General features: G+C 45.4%; 1 protein-coding gene across 2 annotated transcripts; it reads right to left on the reverse strand.

Annotated features, from left to right (window-relative positions):
• Positions 1-2,121: 2,121 nt before the first annotated feature.
• On the reverse strand, positions 2,122-24,173 carry IQCG (IQ motif containing G). Of its 2 annotated transcripts, none has more exons than XM_027685781.1 (11): positions 24,109-24,173; positions 21,877-21,965; positions 19,928-20,071; positions 16,315-16,559; positions 15,190-15,318; positions 13,189-13,270; positions 6,521-6,682; positions 5,841-5,915; positions 4,207-4,338; positions 2,858-2,959; positions 2,122-2,366 (listed from the first exon to the last, which is right to left on the reverse strand). In XM_027685781.1, exons 3-11 carry the CDS (start codon positions 20,051-20,053, stop codon positions 2,232-2,234), a joined length of 1,188 nt encoding a protein of 395 aa, XP_027541582.1. In that variant the 5' UTR covers positions 20,054-20,071; positions 21,877-21,965; positions 24,109-24,173; the 3' UTR covers positions 2,122-2,231. The 2 variants fall into 2 exon arrangements, with proteins under 2 accessions (XP_027541582.1, XP_027541583.1); XM_027685782.1 differs by lacking the exon at positions 24,109-24,173 and adding an exon at positions 23,929-24,054.
• Positions 24,174-24,207: the final 34 nt, after the last annotated feature.

Raw genomic sequence — 24,207 nt, forward strand, 5'->3', positions numbered from 1 at the left:
CGCTTGGGAGAACTCCATTCCTGCCTCTGTCAGGGCTGCCCAGCTCTCTCCAGATGTTTATTTCTGCCCCTCAGTCTAAAGCCTCCTCCTAACCAGCTTCCCAATCTCCAGCCTTTCTTATCCATTTAATTCCCAGGAAAACTCTTTCTCCAAAGGGCTCACAATTTCCCTGCAGAAAATTCCGTGGAGGTGCACTTTGATCCCATCTCTCCATAGCTGGGAAAATGGAGCAGTTCCTCAGAACTGCCGGGTTTGGGACACTGCTCCTGTCACTGGATGTGCCCAGTTGCTTGGCAGCTGTACAGCCAAGAAACACAAGTCTCCTGTGGTTTCTGCGGATCGAGGTGAGGCTGGTTCGGAGAGCAGCACCCTTGGGATGGGCTGGTGCAGCAGAGGAGGCCAGGAGGAACTGGAGGGGTGGCAGTGTGGCCACAGTCCCCTGGCAAGAGTCTCTGGCAGCTCCCCAGGAGGTGTGAGCTCACGGGGTTCAGTCAGGTCACACACCTGTGCCCCTGTTGTGACCCCACAGTGACCAGGACAATCGTGTTGGGACCTGAGGTTCAGCACACCCCACTTTATGGGAGTAGCAAACCCTGTTCCTCTGTTGCCTTTTTGTTTTTGTTTCCAGAGTTTTGTTTCATTTTCTGCTGAGAAGTGAGCGCAGCCCAGCCGAGGCCACGCATCAGGTTTCAGGTATTTGGCTGCATTACTTAAGTGTGCCTGGAGTTTGATATAAACAGCAAAGATCTGCTGCCTCCCCCCCCATCCTGCTTTTTCCTTAGCTCAAACCCTCTGGAGAGTTTGTGATCAACTTCATTCCTTCCACCCAAGAAGGTCACCTGTTAACACCCACCACATATGGAAAACACTAGTCCGTGGTGAAATGTACTGAGTCAGCAATGCATAAAGAGTTAAAATTAGGAACATAACTCCCAGGGGTGCACTGAGGTGCCTCCTGCAGGAGGGTGTAAGCACAGTCCTGGCTTGACACTGCACTGGAATTACCCTTGTTCTTAGCACTGTGTGGGGACCGTGGGAAGCAAGTGCATTTGTTCACAGCTTTGGTACCAGTGCTGGAATGGGAACGTGTTCAGGTGTCAAGCAAGCGGCCGTGCTCCAGCGGGAACACCAGTACTTCTAACACAGGTTTATCTGGAGCGTCTGAAACTGCAGCACTCCTGGACAGTCGACTCTGGCTGACAGTTGGGCACCAGCCCCTTTCCCTGTTCAGAGTTCTGAGCCAGAGGCTCTGTGCTCATGGTTTATTTCACTCCCAGTTCAGCTTGGACATGAGGATGTTTGGATGGGGCCAGCACGGACCCAAAGGGCAGAGCAAACTGTATGGTTTGAGCTTATCTCCTGCCTTGGGAGAGTCAGAAACGAGCCAGTTCAGCTGCAGGGCTTTTTGCTCAGACCTGCACATGATTTACTGACAGTGGTGTCAGGAGAAGGGGTTCCCCTCTTGCCCTCTTAGTTAAAAAGCAGTTCTGCTCCCCAGCAGATCCACTCTCTGCCTACAGCCCCATCTTGCTGAGCAGGGACGGTGGTTGGGGCGGTGGGGACGGTGTGACAGACCAGCTCCTGTAGGCAACACATCCGGCTGTCTTTTCCCATTGTTCCTCCCCTCAGTCAGAAGGAGCTGCTCTGTCTGTGTGCTGACATTGTGCAGGGCTGTGGGAATGGAAACCTGTGTGCTCTGACTGCACTTGTGTTTGCACTGCAAACTGCCCACGTTCTCCCCTGCTGACCTGACACGGGCGCTGGCAGCAGGGAGAGCACAGCTGAAGCCCAGACGTGGGTGTGTCGACCTCCCTGCCTGACCCACAGCAAACACCAGCACTCCAGCCATGGCCAGTGCTTGAGGGCTGCAGAGGAGGTTTCAGGTGCAGAGCATCCCATGCCAGCAAGCTACTGGGCTGGTAACAGGATTACTTCCCACTATCTGTCTTGTTCCCATCAAGCACTTTGGGGGGATATTGTGTTTCTCACTGCTTTGATACAAATCCCCTTTGTGCTGGAGAAACTGTCTTTCTGCTGTACAAAGGCTGTACAGGGGCAGCTTCAAGATCTTGACTGCAGCTGCACCTTAACTGTGTCTGTCACAAACTGTGTTCTCCAGAATTGCCCAAGCTCTGTTACCTGGTTTATTTTGTCCTGTCAGATACACAGACTGCAGTGCTCTGCCCAGCAACAGACCTGGAGCACATCTGTGGGCACTTTCTTCACTTTCTTTACTTTTTCTTTCCTCCAGATTTTTCCTTCCCTGTTTCTGTCTGCACTGCTGGCTGTTCCTTCAGAAGCTTCTCGAGTTCCTGGTAAGGGCCAAGGAATCTGCGGACCATCGTGCCTCTCCACCAGGCCTGCACCTGGAAGTGAGAAAGAGAGGCCTCAGGGGAAATTTCTTGCTGGGGTACCTGGTACAGCTCAATGCCAGAGAGTCTTTCCTGTGCTCCCCAGACACAGGAGGGAACCTCCAGCCCACACAGCAGCCGTCAGACCTTCCTGGTTGCACTGGAAGCACCCACAGCTGGGGCAGGGTATCTGTGGCTGGTGGCAAGGGACAAGCAGAGGCACTGCCCCATGGCCCTCCCTGTGTCACCCATGCAGTGGGGCTGATGCAATGGGCACAGCCCCAGATCATTCCAGGAGACTGGCTTCTCCCCTTTGGCTCCCATCTCAAACCTGGAGCCAACTGCTGGCTCTGAGTCAGAAAGGGACAGGCTTTGCCCTTTGCTTGTGCCACCCCACACCAGCCAACTTTATGGGGCCGTTTTCTACCTGGACAAAGCCTGTGGCACAGATTATTAACTCCCAGCTGCTGATGGAGCAGCATCACCTCAGCTTTGCTCCCCTTTACCTTCAGGGCGCTCTTCAGTTCCAGGGCATCCTGCTCTCGTTGTTTTTTTCTATTCTTCTTTTCTGTCCGGTCAATGATGATGTTTTCCTCGAACATCAGGCACTGCAAGAGAGCACAGGGGTGGCAAAAGCCACATGACAAACACATCCCCTAAACTGCAGGGCCAGCCTTTGAGGCTCACTGTGCCCAGCCACTTGCCAGGGCAGGGCAGGGCAGGGCTCACCTGGATCCTGGTGCAAGGATTCTTCTCCTCTGGCTGCCTACGTTTCTCATCCTTGCTACTCACTTCCCACAACCCTGCCAGAACTGCTGGGGCCTGTGGGTCATGGGGTGGGTCCCCACCCTGTGCACCAGGGAGCTCCAGGGCAGCGCAGGGGTAATGTGTGACTGTGGACCTTCCTCCCCCACCTCCTTTGTTTGATCTTTCCTGAATCCAGATGGCAAATGTTGCTCATTACCACTGTCAGTCCTCAGGCACTTCGAGCTGCTGCCAAAGTGGAACCTCTCGAGGCCTGGGTGTAATTAACCCCCTGATCCCGTGCTGTAAAATGGCTGTCTGATGGCGTCCCAGGCAACAGCTGGTGGTGGGGAGGACGTGTGGTCCCTCAGGCTAAGCAGCAGAGGATGTACAAATGCACTTGGGACTCTGAGATGACAGTGCACAGAGTGAAAAATGAGCCCACAAGCAGGAAAACATCAAACCCAGTCCCATCATCTCAGACCCACTGACGGTAAGGAATGATTACAAGCTAATTCCTTCTGCCTTTAAAACACACGTTTTTCTAGACACTTCTCTCTGCCCTGTGCTGCTGTTCCACTGTGATCAGAGCCCAGTAGTTAACCAAGAACCCAGTGTGGGGCAGGAATGGTTCTAACTGGAATCAGCTCCCTGATAACAGCATTGTGCAGCTGGGAATGTGTGTGTCTGCAGGAAGGGATGAGCTGCCTTTTCCAGTTCCAGCCTGTGTTACCCTGATGTTGCTAGAAGGAGCTGGAAGAAGCAGATTTGTTCAGACTAAGGCAGCAAACTAAGGTGAGGTGTACTGATGGGATGGGACAGTGTCTTTGCCCCTCACAAATGCTGTCAGTAGCTCTCTCAGTACTTGCTGGTATTTGAAAATAGCTGTAGGGGAAATATCATCATCCTCCTTGATGTCACAGGTGGCAAATGGAAGATGACATTTCGGTCGCTGCCTTCCCAGGACCAATGTTTATAATTGTGCCCTGTGCCCCAAAGTTACTGATTTATTTTTTTTTCCCATGGTCCTGGTTCCTTATCTGAATGAGGGTAGGAAAAAGCCCAGTGCAGTTTTGCGTGGCTGAGCACTGAGATGCTGCTGATGTCTTACCTCCTTGGCAAATTTCTGCATTGTTTCCAAGTTCTCTGCCTTCAATGCTCTTAGGTCATCCAGTTCTACTTCTTTCGCATCAGTGTCATTTTCATACTTCTGCATCCAGTATTCCAGCTTCTCTTCCACCTTCTGCATGGGGAGGAAGTGGTGCTCAGCATGGTACAAAGAGTGCACAGGTGAGAGGTTTGCTACTATTACATGGCCTGCTCTCAGGAGAGTGGTGAGAGTCCTGTAAATGGTGCACGGTCACTGTTTCTGTCTCATCTTGGAAGGATCAAGCCCCTGGGACAAAATTACTGGATACAGGATAAATTGCTGGTGGCCTGCAGGCCCCTCACTGGAGTTCACCACAGCAGCCATGGCACTGGACCAGGAATGAGGAGACTGGGTCAGGCTTTCAGGGGTGCATGAGGGATGGAGAAGCACTGGGGGTTAGTTTTGTGCACAGTCAGTCCTGGTGAAGCAAGAGACAAGCAGAAGCCATTCTTTGTGTGTATATGGGGGGGGCAAAAAACTGCCTGACTCCCTATCTGCTTTCTGGATTAAGCACCAGGAATAAGGTCCCAGGGGACAGCACTTCACACTGTTTCAGGTTGTGAACTTGGCTTTGTCTCACTCGTGAATAGGGCAGGTGTTTCTGAAACAGTCACACAGATGACTTCCTGCCATTCACCAATGACTTCTCCATAGCAACAACCGTGATTGCTTCCATGGAAAAATAATCTGAGGAAAAGCATCAATCTTATTACAGCATCACAGCTGGACACACAAGGGAGATGGAGGGCACAGTCATCCTCCTCTCTGCGGGCCCCTGCAAAGCCACCAGCTGCTGTGTGAGCACTGAGGGGCTGTGCCTGGCTGTGTGCTGGAGGTCAGACAGGCTGCAGCGTGGGCTTGGACAGTCCCCTTGCTGTGAGCGTTGATCAGAGCAAGGCTCTGGGGTACAGAGCAGTGTTTAATTGCTCACAAGATACAGCACTGGTTTGCACTCAAATTACATTTTTAAAAATGTATTATCTCCTATTAAATTTTGTACTGGCAGTGACGTCAGGTACCCAGCAGTAGTACAGGTTTTCTTCCAGTTATATCATTTATGAGAGGCTTTGCAATGTTAACACCACAGGGACATTCATGCTTGGTTACTGCTGAGAATGTGCACAATAGCTGTGGGTTAGCAACTCTCCAACCCTGATTCTTCCTCAGATAAAGATAAGGCAAAACTGGTCTGGCACTTTATGCGGTTCCCTCCTCAGTGTCCCCTCTGTGCAGCCCTTGGGCAGTAGGTGCTCTTCCCCGAGGTGCTGGGAGCCCCAGATACTGCCAAGGAAGGTCTAAATAACATTCCAATTAGCCAAATATAACTACCTGAGGGAGGAAAAATCTGTGACACCTGAATAAACAATGCCAATTATTACATAAACACTAATTTTAAGAAAATGTACCTATATGTAGCAAATCTCACTTCTGGGAGAGCTGGATTAATTAAGACATGAGGATAAGTAATCATTCGAACTGCAGCAGCCATGAACCTGGTACATTTGTGGAGCATTAACTGCTTTTCTTTAGGTATTAATTGGTGATACAATGTTTATAGGTTGCTATTTTAAGCATTAGCTGACAGTCACACATACCTGATACTCTTGCCTGAGGAAATTTTCTGTCTCCGTGTGGAGCTGAATCTCCTCATCAGTTTTGTTCTTCAAGTTCTGTGATCAGTGAAGACAGAAAATGTGAGAGTCAATGTTAGTGTGTAACACACTGCTGCTGAAGGCCAAGTTACAGTGCTGGAGCTCTGTGTAGTCCACAGACATTTTTTCCAGTGACAAAATTAACTGAGGCAGTCCTTGCCCCTGGGCCATCCATGAAATAGGGACAATTAGATCAGACCTTGATCAGTCAAAAAAAGATGCTTGCAAAACCAAAACAGTTTTCTAGTCCAGTTCACAGGAGCAGCTCTATCAGCACAGTCTGATGGGGGCAATGCTGGGAGCTCAGGCTGCCTGTGTGCTAAATACCCTTGTAACTACCCCTTTGGACATACTTATGGGTCTGATTTTCTGACAGTGGCATTACTTTAAGCATTCACTGTCTCCTCAGCCACGCATTCTGTGGTGTTGCTGTTTGCAGGACCATACAGAGAAGCAATGGAAAATATAAAGGTTTCTAACCCCGATGAGTTTCCAGATCCAGTTCGAACAGCTGTGCTGGTGACTATAATGAAGAACAGGAAGGGCATCTGGGGAGCAAGAGGGGGCTCTGCCCTTTACTGACTGGAGATGCCTTCCAGTATGGGCCATGGGGAAGGGCTTACCTGGATTTCGTTGTTCAGGGCATTCTCTTCCTTGCTGCATTTCTTCTGGGTTTGGTGGATCTGGAGGTCTGTGTCTTTCTTCATGTAGGAGCCTTCTGTGTCCAGTTTGGCTGTCTTCTCTTGGAGTTTGTCTTTGAGGCGATCAATTATCTTATCTCGGTTCTGGTGGAGACAAAAGCAGCACAAAAGCAAGCCTGGAGACTGAGGTCAGAATGATAAACTCAGAAGAGACAAGGCTGTAGGCTTCACACTTTCCCTGAATGTTGCTCCATTTCAACCTCTGCTTCAAAGGTTAGTTTGATTTGTAACTCATATAGATGGCAATAAACCCATCAGCAAGGAGTGATTACCTCTGGATACGGATACGGTGGAGTGATGAACAGAGTGAGACAAGAAGCCAGGCCTTCTGGTCCCTGGTGCAGATATGGATTCAGACATGTTTAGTATAAACATGAAAGAAGCCAAATAATTTTAACCACTTAAAGCTAGGCTTTACTTTTACTAACTTCTTGGATTAGACCATATCAGTGAGTGAACATCTGTAGGAGGAAGATAATGGCTCAGCCCCACATAAGCCAAAGTCTGTTATCCTGAAGTAAACTTTATTCCTTGTATTCATTTTTTTCTAGTTGTGCAGCAACTGTATAAACTCAAACTTAGGAACAGGTGCAAATCTAATCCTATCTTGCTTATGTTTAAACAGTTATTTCTTGAAATCTTACCAGGTAGATGGTGCCCACTTTGTTATAAAAACATACACCCAGGGTGAGGAAGAAGTGTCAAGGAAAAGCTGACTATGAGCTCCCAGCCTCTCCCCAGGTCTTGCTTTGTGATGGAGCTGAGCTTTCCCTTTCTATTTCTGCTCTCCAGAGCTCCCCCACAGGCAAGAATCCTGAGTGGTTTGTCCAGCTTTTGGAGCATGCTCAGGAAGCAAAAGCACATTTGCTTGATTTGGGATTGCTGTTTTGTTTACTCCTTTTGATTTAATTTCTTTCAGTAACAGATAAAAGTTCATCATTTCAGGGCTGGAACTTGGAAGAACCACCTGTAAAATGAAAAACTCTGGACTTTGTATCAAGAGTTAAGAAGGTCATCAAAGCCTCCTGTGCAATTATGCAGGATCAACGTGAACACCTCTGCTTTGGCACCCAATTGCTCTGTCACAGCCTTTCCTGCCATGCTGTGATGGGTTTGATATTCATCAGCCAAACCTCACAGCTGAAGATAAAGATGAAATGCCAAAGTACTGGCATTTAAACCTTTTGAAGCCCACATATCTTGTCTCTGAAGTACCTCGCATTCCTTAGCTGTGTAAACATGGAAAAATGCCACAGGAAGAAGCCAGCTCAACAGTGCTTGGTTTGAAAGCCTCTGCAGCATGACTCATTTGGAAAAGGTTTCCTTATAAGAAGAGTTTGGAGCAGCTAAAAGGAAAGTCCTTACTTCTGCACTCCTTGTCTGACACAGTTAGGAAGAGTAAAGTACATTTATGAGGCTCAGGACAACTGGGGCCCTTGGCTGATAGTGTTTTGGGGGTTCAAAGGTCAGGCGTTCTCATGCTTTTGAAGGTTTCCAACATCAGATACTATTTTACAGACATATCATCATATGACTGCAGACAGCTACAGACATGAGCTGTTTGTGCCCTATTAAGGCTTCTGGTAATGGCCTTTATTTTCCCTGGCATGGAATTTTGGTGGCTATTGGGAGGGGTTGTGTTCCCAGTCTGTAGACATGGGAGGTGAGTGTAACACTCTATTTTGAGATTGTCTTCCTGGGTCATGGTGTAATCGTGTCTAAACTGAGGGGCTGGCAGAGAGAATGGGGAGATGCTAATGGAAAAAACCCAATGTTTTGTGGTGCTGAGCCTCTGGGAAGTCAAGTGCTGCTGATGTCAGTGTGTAATCCTATCTGCCAAAGATCTGCAAACAGGCCAGAAAAGAAGGGTTCAGCCTAGGTTACAAAGCACTCGGAGATATGAGAAAAGCATGAACATTTCACCAGGTTATTTTCTTTTTCGTTTCATATTTGAGTAAAGCAAAAAGTGCTTTTGATTCCAGCACCCCAGGCCTCAGCCGGGATGGGGGCCCATCTGCTCTGTTTGCTTTCCCTGTTGTATGGCATGTTTGTGGTTTGGATTTGGTCTGTGGTGTTGTAAAACATCCTGGTTAGAGGTGGGGAGTCTGGGGGCTTGGTTACACAACCCAAAGCAGATGGGAAGTGAAATGCAAAACCCCTCTGGAAGTGAAATGCAAAACCCCTCTGGTGGTTTACAGCAGCGTCTGCCTGGAGAGGGAAAGTCGTCTGCAGGGATGAGGGCAGCTCCTGCTGCTGGACCTGGCACTGCAGATCTGGGCACATTCAGTGTTCAGCTGCAGGGAGTAAATGCTGCAGTAAATGCCCACAAGCTGTGGGCACCATCTGCCGAGTGTGCTGTTCCCTGAACTTCAGGGACAGGCACTGGGAAAATGAGTTAATATTTATTTGTTCTGGTTTATCATAGCAAAGGTCCCCGCCAGGACACAGAACGCTTTCATAGCTGATGCAGTAAATCTCTGGGCTGCTTATTTGGGATGTGTATGGCCAGTCTTCGCGAACGAAGATTTTAAGAAAGGTCTTTTACCTTTCAAGCCTGCGCAATGGATTTTTTAGGTGAGACACAGCATGCGCTGAACTGAGCCCACCCTTTAATCCTAAGGTTCATCTGCCGGGGCCAAGCGAGCTTTGGACAATGGCAGTGAGGTCCTCAGGACGTAGGTTTGTTTAGAGTGACCTTCTCATAGATGGATGGCCTCACAGGGCTGACGAGCTCCATCTGCCCGGGGGACTAGCCCTGACCGGGAATCGAACCCGGGCCGTGGTGGTGAGAGCGCTGCATCCTAACCACTAGACCACCAGGGGTCCCCTATTTGGGATGACTTCAGTGTTGAATCTGCCAAACCAAAGATGCAAAATCATTCCTCGTGTCCAAAACTATCAGAAAACTGTCAGTGACCAAGATCAAAACCCAGGAAATAGTTGTCAGGAGCCAGTCTGCTTCACAAGCAGGTAAACAAGCTGATTTTCTCTGATCTCTCAGCTCACAGACATCAGCTCAGAGGCCTGTCTGCTGTCACCCGGTGCCACAGGAGTCTGCCCCACAGATGCTGTTTGGCTGCAAAAACAACTGCACTTAGCTGGAGACATTATCTGCACTCCTGTGTTTTCATTTACTTTGATTTATCTCTCTTGTAAGTGCCACTAAGATCTCCCAGCTCTTCCACAGCAATTAGTGTTTACAGTCATTTGAAAAACATCTGGTTACAAAAGTAGCCAACAGGAGTAAACAGTCTGAGGAATTCCCCAGCAGTCAGATGAACCTCCTGCCGCCAGCAGCACTCCCCTTGCTGCCATTTGGCAGGGGAAGGGGTGCTGTGCTCCGTGCCTTCAGCCCCTGTGGGGAGCCCTGCTGCCTCTGCCTTGCTCCCACACCCAGTGCCTCGGAGCTCAAGCCTCTCACTGGCAGCTGCAGCATCTCAGCTTGCAGAGCCTGGAGATATGCTTAGATCTGCACACCTGCTGCAGCCTGGACCCGCTCCCCCTGAAACCACAACGTGTGGCCCTACAGACACTTCAATGAGGCCACAGCCTGCATCTCTGTCCCAGCTCCAGAACATTCCCATGCTGCACACTTCCAAGGAATGTCAGGGCCCAAAGGACAGAGGGGCTGGCAGGTCACCCAGCTTCAACAGAACAGCTTCTGCAGCCCTCTGCCAGCTCACGTTCGATCCCAGCAACTGTAGGAGAGAGCTGGTGAGAGGCAGCTACAGAGGGAGCAGGACCTCTTGGCAGCAGCACTCCTGTGGAAAGTCGTGCCCCTCTGGAGCCAGGTTTGGATCTGGTGCACCAGCTCTGGGCCCTGCTGCACTCCCTGGGGCTCTGCCAGCAGTGGAATGAAGTCATGCAGAAGCTCAGGACCATCACAAACCTTGTGCCTTCTATTGTAATCACCTGGTGCATTTCTCCAGTAGAATCACGCACCAGTGGTTGTGTATATATGTTAAATACATTCCCTAGAACACTCCATTGATGCATTTCCTGGGAGAGGAAAAGGGAAGGAACATGATGGATTTTAGTCATACTACTAAAAGCACGACCAGGTGGGGCACTGATACAGTGGAGCTGGATGTGTTATGACAGCCCACACGGAATTGAAGTTATGGATCTGTTTTCACTGGTACCGTGGTGCAATGGCTTGGATTCCTGTCTGGTTGGTAGCTGCAATATTTCTGCCTGTTACACCACTGCTTGCACACGTGTATGGCACGAGTGTACACAAAAACTGCAGGACATAAAAAGTCCTTGGGCGAAGAGCAGTGCAGGAATGCTAAAGTTTACATTCCTAAATTTTTATGTTAAGGTGTATAATTCTATGTATTAATTTGTTTCAAAACCTGTACAGACTGCCATCACTTGTCCAGGAAACCCAAGAAAGTGAGTATTTTTATACAAACTATAAAATGAACACTGCAACAGCAAACAGAGCCCTGCAGCCAAACCTGAGCTACCGGTGCTGCTCCTTGCATGGAGGGGTAAGAGCAAAACCAGACAGATCATTTCAGCTCCTTTACAGACGTCAGTGCTTTCCAAGAGGAAAGAAAACAAAACAAGAACATTTAGCATTTGATTTGTGTTCCATTAGAAAGAAAAATGAGCTGAGCAGGCTAATAAAGTATTAATTAGCATCTCATTAAGAGGTAGCAAGAATGAAAATATATATACACAGGAAACATGAGTGAAGCAAAGGCCGTGTTTTTCTGGTTCCAAGATTAGATTTGCTTGCTTTTGTTTTCTCATCCACTAGGCTGGAGACAATCATGTAGGCTTTTGTCTACAGGTCTGTGCATTATTATTGTTGTTCAAAGTACTCCAAAATCAGCAAGCTGTATTTTTGTTTTTAATTTGTTGGCAAGGTGACAAATCATGCAAGTGTCTGTAAAACTGCCTAGGGGAAAATCCCATATGAAGCAAATAGAAATTACTCTCCCTTGGGAGATGCAGTGAGACACCATTATTTTTGGCACGGGAGGCAAGCAGTACTTGAAAGCAGTCTTGTCTTTGATTTGTTATCAAAGCCGAAACTATAAGGAAGCCCAGAAAAGGACTTCTAAGATTAAAATATTAAATACCAGATGAGTGCAGATCCCACTTGATGAGGCAAAACCCAAGAACTGATTAGCACTGAAAGAACAAGGAGAAGAGCCTCCTCTCGGCACGGGAGCTATGCACGTTCTTATGACTGCAAGAGGTAAGAGAGGTGCAGGTCAGGACACAGAGAAGTCCCCCTTGTCTGCACAGTGCCAGGACATTGCTGCTGGTGCAAGGTGGGATGGTTACAGCCCCCCATATACCAGACCTTGGGAAGGCATTAAACCAGAACTGGGTATATATATTGTGTGCACAGACGTGGTGAGGTTTGAGGAGCACTGCACAGAAGGAGAACTCCCTCATCACATTCACTAGCTTGGGGAGTGGGAGAACAGAAACTTCTCAGGAGTCATCAGAGCTTGACTAAGAAGGGACAATGTGCAGAAGCAAAAAGATCCTTCATATTTTTACAACCATCTTGTATTTACAGTTAAACTTTCCACTGCACATGCATCCAGGCTGCCAACACAAAACCTTCACGTTCTACAAACCAAACTTCACCAGCATGTCAGTGGCTTAAAATTTCTCTGTGTGGTCAACTATATCCTGGCTTGATTACTGGGTACACTTTTGTCCAAAGACAAAATTCAGTGATACCAATTCTTTCCTCAGATGCCCTTGCTGTCCTCTTGCTCACTACTGAACAAAGTGTCAGATTCTTGTTCCTTCCTCCAGCCCCTGTACAGCCCTGACCCAGCCTGCCTTTTGCTCGTTTGCTATCACACACTGTCTCCTGCCCTAGCAGGGCCGTGTTGCGTGAGCATCAAGTCTGAGCTGTCTGGTGAGCATCACAGTGACCAGTGATAAGCCACTGAATTGATCTGCACTTGTGTAGCAAGTGTGACATTTCCAGAATGCCCCAGATTTACTGCTCCTGTACACACTATTTGCGTGATGCAGACAGAAGGGCTGAAGCTTTCCAGAAAGATCAAGTTGACAGCATATGTGCAATAACATTGATCTGCCCTTGTGTAGGCATGTTTGGGATTTTCTAATGTCTGGAAGCCTAGAAAAATACTATAATGGCATTTTTCCCAGACAAAAATGTAGGTAGAAAAATGACCTGCCCCTATACAAGGTGTCTGTCTTTCTCATTCCTTCTTTGTCACATTTTCTTCTGTGCCAGATGATCTGCATGAGCATGAGAGAACCTTAGATACTGCTATCTGCCGATAACCTTTCTCTCACTGATTGCAGATATCTGTGCTTTGCCACTCCCAGCTGTTCTTAGGGTATTCCAATTTGATCATGATGATTATGAGCATTTTGAGCTCCCATTTGAAAACCTCTGGACACTGCTCTCAAGGTCATTAGTGAGCTAATTCCAAATACAAATCTTTATTGCAGTTATTCTACTTCTACATTCCTAAATGATGGATCATTCTGGATGCCACAGGTCCTCCCTGAGATCCTGGGCAGTAGAGTCGAGCTTGCTAACAGGCTTCCCCCCTGGCACAATGCCCAGTGCTAAGTGCTCTCACCTGAAGGTCTTTTGCAGTTTGTCTCTTGACATCTTGCAGCTGTTTCTGGAGTGACTTTATCTCCTTCTTTCCTTCTTCCTCCCTGAAGAAAAGTGGGAAAATACAATCACTTCAATGTATCAAAAAAGACAAGAGCTGTTTACCTAGAAAGGGAACTTCCTGTCTCCTGATACATTGTGGAATGATAAACAGAAACTTCTCACCAAAACTACTGACTTGTTCAGTAAATCCTGAAAGAAGAGGTGCACAAACTGAGCAAGGCGGATGGGGATGAAAGGGAGAATGAGCCAAAAAACAGGGGATGCTCTTGTTATAAGCCTGGAGTGGATTTAAGGATGATGCAATTCCTATAGCAGAAAGGGAAGATGCCTGTCACTGAGTCACAGTTTCTACATTTCAGCAGAAACGTCCCTGATTCTGTGCAGAAGCGTGTCTGAGCAGCAGAGTGCCAGTTTGTGTGTCATTATATGTATGGAGAATGTTTTTTTCATATTAGACTTAAAATCTTCCAAAAAACACTGTCTTAGGTTCTGAGGTCCATGAAGGGATGGATCTAAGTGAAGGCCAAAAGTTAGAGAGGTCCATCTGTCTAAAACAAAGCAGATGCAGTAATGTTTTAGGTGGTATTATCTTATTTCAGTCAGAGCACTTATCTAAGCTTTTATGCTCAGGATTTGATTTAAAACCAGTAAATACTACAGTTGGCACCTGAGACTTTGTATCCTATCCCAACCTTACATTCACACATGCATTTAATTTTCAGAGTCCTTAGCTAGTTTGACTGTGATGAACAAAAGCTCCAGATAAGGAGTCCCAGTGTCACTGAAGACGCCTTTCATAGTGTATTCACACAAAACCAGGCAAGTATTTATTATCTTGAAAGACAGATCAAGTTCATTCCATGAAAAGAATGTATAGAAGAACAGAGTGGCTAGACAGGATTGACAGAATGGAATAAAAAGCATTATGTACTTTCTCATTATAATTTGTCTGCTCTTTCTGCCCTCCAATACTGGATAGTTATTCCACAACCAATTGCTACTCTCATTTTTGCTTTTTGTCCCTTTCACGGATAAACAATAAATCCCTTGGTTTTAGACAGTGGAAGAGTTGGGTTTCATGCTTGAAATCACACATTCCACTGGAAGCTGGGGATTTGCCCTGGAGGCGACCCCTGAGCCATCACAGGAGCTGTTCCAGTAGGTTGGACTCATGACAAATCATGACTTAGAGCAGCTTTGCTGTGCACCCTAAATGATGGGCCTGAGCTGCTACACAGAGCAAAGTAGCTTTAAAGTGGTCAAATGCTTGTCTGATGACTGTGATTCTCTCTGACAGTCTTGGGGTTGAACCAGAGTTTTGCATGCTAAAAAAACTCCAAGCCTCTAGTGCTCAGAAATTTGAGGTAAGGAACCACCAGTGCTAGGATGATAACAAACCTGTACCCTGAAAGATTTGGGGCAGAAGAGGATCTACAGTGCAGTGGCTGGTGGATTAGCCTTAAATAAGACAATTCCTCTGTCACCATCTGTGCTGAACCCTCACTTCTGCTGGGAAAGGGGAGCATATTAGCATATGGGTTAGAGCAGATTCTCCTGGGCATCAGATAACCTAAAGGCCATATGTTGCTGGCCCTGTTTTGAGCAGATTCTCTGCTGCTCTGGCTTTCACTGGGGACAGGAGTCAAAGATCAGGGAGCTCCTACATCACATTATGTTTTAATTGAAATGAGACAGCATTTGCATTAATGCAGACACTGATGTGTCCACTGTGGTTAAAGCTCAGGCAATTCCTAGCTCAGATCAGTATCAGAACCATTCACTAATTGTTTCTGAAGGGAAAAGAATTGCAGACTGTAAAGCAAGCAGAACAATTCAAGTTGAAAAAGTAGAATCTCTTCTGTATTTTGGTTTCATTGAGTCTTCCTTTTCAGCATGTACCGAGTGGGAATGGGTTTGGCTTTCAGCAGTTAAGCAGAGAAGAACTGAACACAACACTGACCTGATGAGGACGTCATAAAACTTGCTCTTTTTTTCCTTCTCTCTCTCATTAGCTTCTGTTAGGCTATCAAATATTCCTGATTCCTGCATCTTTTTCATGGTGACAGTAATTACATCACTTGTATACTGCCTGTCAGGAACAAAAGGAACACAACAGTACTTTACAGGTGTTGGTACTACAGTGTCTGGCACCTTTATCCATTACTGTTTATAGATAAAGTTAAGGAATAAAAAGAATCCCTTTTCTGTTCTTACGTCCTACCAAACCTAGGAGTGCTTTCCCATGGTATCTGCTTCTTGTACATCTGAAAAACTCTGTATTAGGAGTTGGTTGAAGTTTATCATTTAAAAATGCTAGCTGTGCTGCCCTAAGGAAGGAGGCTGCTGGCCTGCAGTTGTGGTGACAGATAGGTGGGTCCTGGAAAATGAGACCTGGGGATGCAAGTAACTGTGTCTGTGGGGAGATATCTGGATGCCAAAATATCCCAGTACAGCCCTAAATTGATCTTAACAAATAACATGGGCTTGTCCAGTTTATTATGGTGCATGTTATGGTGCATATGGCATTTATATTTTGGCAGCTCCCCCGTCTGTCTTTTAAACCAAAGGCTGCTGGTATTTCTGTAAGTCAAGACACTGGATTAGGGGCAGGAATAAAGTTTGTTTTAAAAAAGAAAGAAAATATTTAGTCTTATCTGTTCTATAAAGGAGAATGTCTCTAACTGCCACAGAAACTCTGTATGCCCTGCAGAATGAGTTCAGGAGAAAGCTCAGATCCGACTTTGCCTGTGGGATCTTCTAAGGGAATCTGACTCCAGGTACCAGAATATCAGCACTGACTAGTGTCTGGCATGAATTCCACCCAAGCAACCATTATCAACTGGGTAATGTTTTGCAGCTCCATTCAAAATAAACTGCTGGTCATTATGGGGCATCCAGAGACAAGCAATGGCCAGAACCAAATGGCCTATGAACCTAGATCCCACTAGTATCCTTAGAGGAACTTCCTTAGAGGACCAAGACTGAAGCACTCTGACGGTGGAAGAGTGGGGAGCTTGTATTTTTGCTTTCAAGAGATAGACTGAGAACTTTACACCTGAGCATCCTCCACAGGTGCTTCACTCACCTGTCAGCCTCAATTTTTCTGAGCTTCTCTACAGTCAGAGCGCTCTGTTTCCTGCCCATTTTGGAAGGCTGATGGGTGCTTTTCCCATCATCAGTTTTCCCCGTCTGCTGCTCGGGTTCAGTGTTTTTCAGGGCCATGGAGGTAACTGTTTCCTCACTCTCTTGCCTTGCTGACATAAGCTCTGGGTCATTAATGTCCGGCTCCTTCTGGGTCTCTATAATTTCTTTCATTTCCTGGATGCCAGTCTAAAAGGGAAGAAGAGATCTGCTTGCACACTGAGCAGTAGAAATAATTCCTCTTCAACATTATGTGAGAAGAAGAAAGATTAATAATAAACTAGAATAAAGCTCTACTAAGAGCAGTTGATAGTGCCTGTTACAGTCTGCAAAGAGTGGAAGAGCAGAAACATTTATGTTGCTTAGCTTTGAGCACAGAGTGTAGCTTATTGATGTTTATGGGCTCAAAAGCCCTAAAATAACAGGACTAGAAGAAGCCTCAAAAGGTGAATTCATCCGCTCCAAGAGATGCTGGTTCAGACTATTGTCATTCCTGACATAGTCCTTAATGGCCTCCAGCAATGGAGACTACACACCCTCCTGCCAGTGCCAGCACCTCTCAACAATCTTTACCGTAAGAAAGTTTTTTCTCCTCAGCAGCAGTTGAGCCCCTGGCTTGTTGTCCTGGTCTCTGTAGGCACAGAGAACAAATCTCCTCCTTTTTTTGCAGCAGCTTTTATGCACTGGAAGACTGTTAGCCTGTTTCCCCTCTGCCTTCTCTCCATCTTAGACATTTCCCACTGCCTGTCACCACGACCTTTGCCTACAGTATTAGTGTTATAACTAGAGCCATGTGGAAATAAAAGTGACAGACATCAGCTATCTGCTTAGCAGGTTTTTTGAGAGAGTGGCAGCAGAGGAAGTGTAGCATGAATTCAAAAATGAAATTTGAAAAATTGGCAGCTCTTTCTGCATGGAAAGTTATCTTGTGGACGTGTACAATTTTATTAATAAAAGGCAAAGGCCCAGAAAAAGCAAAAAAAAAATTCTAAAATCGGCTAAGCTCTTGCTTCTAGGAATTTCTCTGCTTTATGTGCTATGGGTGAGAATGCAGGCGTGTACTCTGGGACACTAAAAGAGAAATTTTTCTTGCCTGCCTACCGGCATCTCTGTGGCTGAATACTTCCTAGCAGCAGTGCTGACACCAGCTAACACAGTCACTGCCAACCCTATCCCAGTCCACAGCTGCCTGCTCCCCACCCTGGATGCATGGGGAAGTGGATAAAGAGCTCACTGTGATGAAACATTTTCCAGCAAAAAAAGAGGAAAAAAAAAAGGTTATTTTTGGCAGCACCAGTTCTCAGTCCAGATTCTTCAACAACCACACACACACACATTTGTGCCAACAGAGTGCAGAGAGGGCAGAGTAAAAACAAGTGGTCAGGGCAGCAGCTGTGGATGCCAGTAGTACTTCCAAAAAGTTACTTTAGTGGTCTGTGAGGGTACTGCAAAGGGCTGCTTCCTTATGAGTGTCTTGGACAACTCTGGATGGGAGGGATCAGCCTCTGGTAGTGCCTGACTCCTCACTGACTACAGAAGGAGGCTAAGTGACTACATGCTTAATTTTTGGACAGTTAAATTTACAGTAAATGAATCACATGCAAAATATACCCAGACCAATGAAAATTACATAGCTAATTAGTAAAAAAAAAAGTTAAATAGCTGGCTGGCAATGGCTGTACTTCAGAAAGAACTAATTTTGGCAAACAAACTGCTTTAATATCATGTAGATTTTATGAGTATTCTGACAGATGCTTTTTAATGTCTGGGAAAATTCAAGACAGGCAATAACTGGATTGTCTGTAAACAGTAGGGACTTACACATGACCAAATAACTATGTAAGAGCAAGAAGTTTGTAAACTGCATGTGTTACCACCTCCTAACAGAATTTTTGTCAGTTGCCCAACATTCAGCAAATAGAAAAGCTGCCTCCCTCTGGGGGATGCACTGTGTGAAGCAGTGTACAAGAGCATCTAATTTGGTAAAATCAGTGAGGTGCTGGCCAACACTGTGATTAATCCTCTCAGAAATGTCATCAATTGACATTTAGATGTCAGTCTTTAAAAATACCATTGATTTGTTTGACTGACAGAGCTCCAGGGTGCTTTGGAAATACAAGTCTTCTACAAATACAATGAAAACAGGCAAGTGGAAACTGAGAAACAGGGAGGAATAACAAATTACAGAGCACCAAAGTCAGAAAGTCGCTTCCCTAAGACATTTTCTTGTTTCTAAATTGTTTCCTTCTCAATTTGTTTTGGCATCTTTAAGAGCAGAAGTAGGGCTTATTATCTGGGATAAAGTTGTGTACTAAGCAGTGACTTGGTAAAAATGAGCATCTGTGATTGAAAAGGGAAGGTATTTTCTCTATTATTTAAATGTACCTTCAGTAGGTCTATCAGCCTAAATCTGTGTGTCTCAAGAAGGACAACTCCTACTGTCCCAGAGAAACGCTCTTTCTCTGTGTTTTGCTGCTGGCACATAAGAGGTTTCCCACCAGCTCAGAGAGGGAGAAGCATTCTCTGACGCCGGCTCATAGGAGTCTTTAAGGGGAGGAGTGCCCTCTATGGCACAGTCTGAGCATCGTTCCCGCCCTGAAATTCCCTGTAACTCCAGCTGCTGCTACTTTGCAATGGGTTTTTTGAAAAGGTAGTATGGCAAGGGAACACGTGAAAAACATGTTTATTTACGTTCCTCTGGCATTCTTAAGTGGTACATTAGACAGAGTGAACATCATTAGATGTGAAAACTCGGATCCCAGTTTTTATTTCCATCCTAGTCTCACACTTTTTTCTTGAGTTCATCTTAAAGTTTCAAACCTGCTAAAACTGGAAACAGCCTGCTATGTCACTTAAAATATATGACTACAGAACTTAGAACCAGTTACCCCTCAGGATGGTCCCATCCTGTTTCCTATGTCTAACAGCCACCAGAAACATCACAACACCTTCCCCCACAGCAACAAACCTCTGCCTGAGCATTAGGCCTTCTCTCTTCATATCTCTGCCCTAACTCTCTTAGTTGCAATGCCTATTAGAAATCAACTAATAATTAGTGATCACTGAGAAAGGGTAGTTACTAATATACTTTGAAGTGCATCTTTCTTAATGCACTGTCTGTGGGAAAAAAAGGAACTTTATCATGGACTTAGAGAGGAACAGAATTACCCTGGGTTTGAATACTTTCAAACCTCCTATTCATTTCTACTTTTAAAATAGCTGTGCATCTCCATAAGAACCTACATATGTTTTGCTTCCTTTTCCCTAATCCTTTGCTAGTCATCTAACCACCAAGATTTTAAAATTATTAGCCCAGGAAATTCATTACAGGTCAGTAGGGTCCTCTGCAAAATCTTGACAAAGGCTTCTCAGTGATGCTGCAGTATAAACATTAAAATAGGTCATCTGTGCACTTTTATTGTGTTTCTTCACCCAGGGGTCATGGAGCATTTACAGAAAAAATATTTGAGTTGCTTTTTTAAAAATGCTGGTAAAAGACAAGAAAAAAAAAAAAGAAGATATATATTTCTTTAAGCAGGGTGGATATAGGCACATACATGGCTGAGGTCTATCTTGTCCTCATCTGAAACTGGCATGATATATCCAAGAATTTCGAGCTGATCGACACAGTTCTCCAGCACAGCAGCAAACAGCAGAGCTTCCAGTTGAGTGACTTTTTCCATTTGTTTAGTCTCTGTGTCCTTGCTAGGAGGAACAAAGATAAAAGATACCAATCAGAAAAACACTGTGGTGTTAGTAATGTTAGTTACAGTAGTTTAAACTAAAGGTAGACCCGAAATAGCTTTATTTGCAGCCTTACATATACTTCCCTGGCTTTGTTTATAGCCTTCCATACACTGTTTATAAGAGGAGCCCTGCTCTGCTAATGGCTGCATTCAGGGACAGTGGGAATGTTTAGCTTTCGCAAAACAAAGAGGTCCTGGTCCCTCCTACAGCAGATCTGGGTGGACAGGCTGGGGAGGGAATGGATACGGGGGGCACAAACTGGGTGGGGTGCCTCATCCTTCACTTCAAGAGGGAGCAGTGTTTCATAGTGGACTTTGGGAAACAACAGAACGAAGGTGCCTTTTTTGAAAGGAAAAAATTAATTGACGTCTTATAAAATCACAGACAGTGAACCTTCATGGCTTAATCATTCCTCGTTATTTACTGTGTAGCCTTCACAATTCTATGATCCCAGTCCCCTCAGCAGGAAGCGTTACCACCTTAAGATGATGAAAGTCAAACAAGAACCAGTTCTTGAACTAAATAAACTATCTTTAACATTCTGTGTTATTTCACTTTAAATTGCTCTTCAAACATGAAACTACTCTGACATACACTTAAGCACCCCTTTGCCTTGCTTACAGATGGAATATTGTGAAAGCACATGGAGGGAAAGGTGGAAATTTGCTATTAAAAAATACCTAAGAAAACACATGCACAACAATGGAGAAATTATCTGAGAATTATAATGTTTTAGCCATTGGACAATACCTCCAAAGCCTGCACGTACAAATCAGATATTTATTGTATAACGTGTGGCACAACTGGAGTTTGTGATGGCTGAGATCCTGAGTGGCATTGCAATTGGAAGCATCAACATCCACTAACAAAACCTTCATTTGGCTGCTGTACCTACAAGTGGGTTTGTGCCATCTGTAAAACCCTTGAATAAACATATTCTAGGCCTGCAGAATATTACAGTCCAATCTGTAAGTGTGCCAAGGAAATACATCAGACAGTGCCTGTTAGCATAAGACATGGCCACAATTCTATGAAAATTAAAGAGGTTTGGATGCAGCTGTGCTCTGGATCACTGGAAGTCAGTGATACTTCATAAGCAAATGTTTAAAAAATGCATACTTGCTATAACCTCTCTGAAGCCATTATCATTTGTCCTGATACTTTTTTGTTGTTTTTGTTGAAGAAAATATATTAATTTCCAGTTGGAACACGAAGTTAATTTCATGTGTTCAGGAAAAAAGGGCCACTTCTCAGTTCAGGTTTATTTGATGTCTGTTAGTATAGAATAGGTGAAACAAAAATAACTTTGATTTTACATATTTGTTTCCTGGTGTCCCTCTGTTGCAGTAAGTTGTTTAATGCAACATGTGTTGAAATGTGCTGTCCTTTGTAACAGGACACAACTCTCCCTGTGGAAAAGATTACAGCTGGAAAGTGTGCCAGGGGCACTGACTGGGATTGCTCTCTGTAAATACATAGGAAGAGTAGATACCAGGGAGAGACAGAGGTATTTAAGTTAAAGGATAATACTGGCCCAGGGTCAAAGGAGTGTAATTTCCCCTAAGCCAAGCAATTATGATAAGGTTTCTAACTTCTGGATGGATGAAGATATGGAACAGCCTTTCAGACAAGGTAATGGTAGGGGCACCCTGATTTATTTCAAGAAGCTGCTTAAATCATGGCAGGAAAAGATAACAGCCAAGCAGTGATTCTGAACATTGTGTTCACTGTCCTCCTTGTATTATTTATACCCACTTACCTAATTAATCCCACTGTGCAGGGCTTTTGATGACAAAGATGGAACTGATTTCGTCCCTTTGCTTCTGAGATTTTTTTCCTCTCCTTTATCTTAATTTAAAATAAAGAAAAGTAACATCTTGAGATAGGAATCTGATAATAGCATTAACAAATAAATAGCAAATAATCTGTATAATAAACTAAACCAATCACTTTTCCTTTCTTTTCAACCTTGGAATCAATGATAGAAGTGGAGATGCAGAAATTAAGTATTTTTATATCAAGAAAGTCAGACAGTGTCTTTTTCCAGTCCACAGGCACTAATAAAATATTTTTAAATGTTTTACTCATTTTTGTCTTTTCCAGAAATCTAAGATCCATATTTTGAGTCTAAACAACATGAGAATAATCTATTACATGTGCAGTCCTAATGCTAAAAATATGATGAAAAAAGATGTGTTGGGAGATAGCCATGACAGATGATTATGGCAGCATTTTTGAAAGAAAAAAAATGCAGCTCTCATAGGAAAAAGTGACTTATTTGGAAACAAAGGAGGATGCAACAGCTTTTCCTCTTTCTCATCAGCAGCTTCTGCCCAAGAGAGAATTAACTCAGGATATCAGTGTTGCTGGAATGTTTCTCTAAAGCCTTTGCTCCTCCTGTACATCTCCTCTTATATCCCTATCCTCACTCAGGAGATCCACGTGCCAAGCCAGTAGGCTCTGGGCTTTTGCTGACTTGGAAGTGAGAAGGAAACCGCTGTCTGGGGCATTAGGAAACACTACAAACAGGAGCTGCTTGCTCTGGATTTCAGTGTCAGTGCAGTGCCCACAGACACTCCCAATGCAGCCACTGGCACTGCCCTTCATTACTGTGTTTGCTGAACTCCCTCATTAAACTCTATTAATAATAATTAATAAAAAAAGTATGTGAAGGATTCAGCTTCCCCCAGGAGTTTTGGTTGACATTCTTTCCCTGCTGATATAAAGGGAAAGGAAAACAAATCAAGAAATAATTTTTAAAACAACTGTATAAAAAGGCCTGGCCCCCTGTTCCTTTGGGGACTGCAACTCCCTCTGCTGTGTGAGAGCCCTGGATGTTCATTTCTCCCACCCTGCTGCCCGATACATGAAAATGGCTTCAAAGGCAGCATTTTGTGCAGCATCCCTTTTAGTCAGCTAAAGAGATTCTGGTGAATTCCAGTGAGAAAATGCATAGCTGAGGATGTCACATCTCCTTTTGCTCTCTTTGGCAAGTGATTGGCATGGAGTGTTTTCACAGACACTGTGTTCTCCTCAAAGCAGGGACTGTGTCCTTTCTCTGTGTAGAGGCTCCATGCTCATATTTTATACTGTTACCTGCGTAGATGGCTGAGTGTTGCTTTGCTTTCTACCTCTTCCTTAAAGTAGAAGCCAACAGACAATTTGGAAAATTCATTATATTCCATCACTTCTCTGCTCCTACTTTCTAACGGTTTAATCTCTCTAAGAAAAAAACTCTGCATCTACATGTTTACGAGGCATCAAGAGCTTCTACATTTGCCCAGCAAAGTACAGATAGATTTAACTCTCCTCCTGGATGGGGATTTAATTCCTCACTCCAAGTCCTCAGGTTCATTAATCCCTCACGTTCAAGGTCTCCAAGCCCAGCTGGTGACAAGACATCAGTAGATTTTGCTCGAGATCCATTTTTTCATAAAAGCACTCTAAGCACACATTCCAAAGCACTCAGGAACAAGGTGACAGTGAAAGCCCGGCCAGCCAGGGCACTTGACCTATTGGAGGAAGTTCCTAAATCACCTAAAGCGGTCTGAAAATGCACCTGAATGTGTGGCAATGTCACACAGGGAAGTGAGAGGAATCGACAGTGAATGACCTGATGTGAGGAAACGGTGACTACGTGCTGCCAGCTGTTCTTATCTAGAAAACACTGGGATGTAAGACTTAATTACAGGGATTTGAGTGTAGAAACGTGTTTTCTGTCACTGAGGCGATATCGGAAGTAAAATAAATACGAGATGATTCACTAATTCAAGGTGAGAAGAGAGGAAGACGGGCAGGGCCCGGAGCCCACCGCGAACACCAAGCGCTGCCCTTCTCCTCCGCGGGCTCGTCGACTCGTTCCACCACCACGGCCGGTTCTCGCTCGCTTTGCCCAGCCCAGCCGGGCCTCCCCTCAACTTCCCACTGGGATTTCCCCCTTTCCCTGCTCCCAACCCCCGATCCCGGTGCCGCTCCTCCCTCCCCTCCTCACCGGGACGCGACGCCCGTCTCCATGGCAACCACAACGCTCAGGGGCCTCGCGGGGCTGCCCAGGCGGGCGCCTGCGCGGCGGGTCTGGGGCCGCCCTTCC

Source organism: Neopelma chrysocephalum, unplaced genomic scaffold, assembly GCF_003984885.1.
Source record: "Neopelma chrysocephalum unplaced genomic scaffold, ASM398488v2 Primary Assembly neopelma1_69, whole genome shotgun sequence".
NCBI lineage: Eukaryota > Metazoa > Chordata > Aves > Passeriformes > Pipridae > Neopelma > Neopelma chrysocephalum.

What these genes read in the sequence shown, in the direction of transcription:
- IQCG (XM_027685781.1), bottom strand. Translation starts at nt 20,053, where the DNA reads ATGGAAAAAGTCACTCAACTGGAAGCTCTGCTGTTTGCTGCTGTGCTG. An exon ending in CCCTGAACAACGAAATCCAG is followed by an intron (nt 5,916 to 6,520) that starts GTAAGCCCTTCC and finishes CACTGATCACAG; the next exon opens with AACTTGAAGAACAAAACTGA. An exon ending in TGCAGAAATTTGCCAAGGAG is followed by an intron (nt 2,960 to 4,206) that starts GTAAGACATCAG and finishes GCTCTCTTGCAG; the next exon opens with TGCCTGATGTTCGAGGAAAA.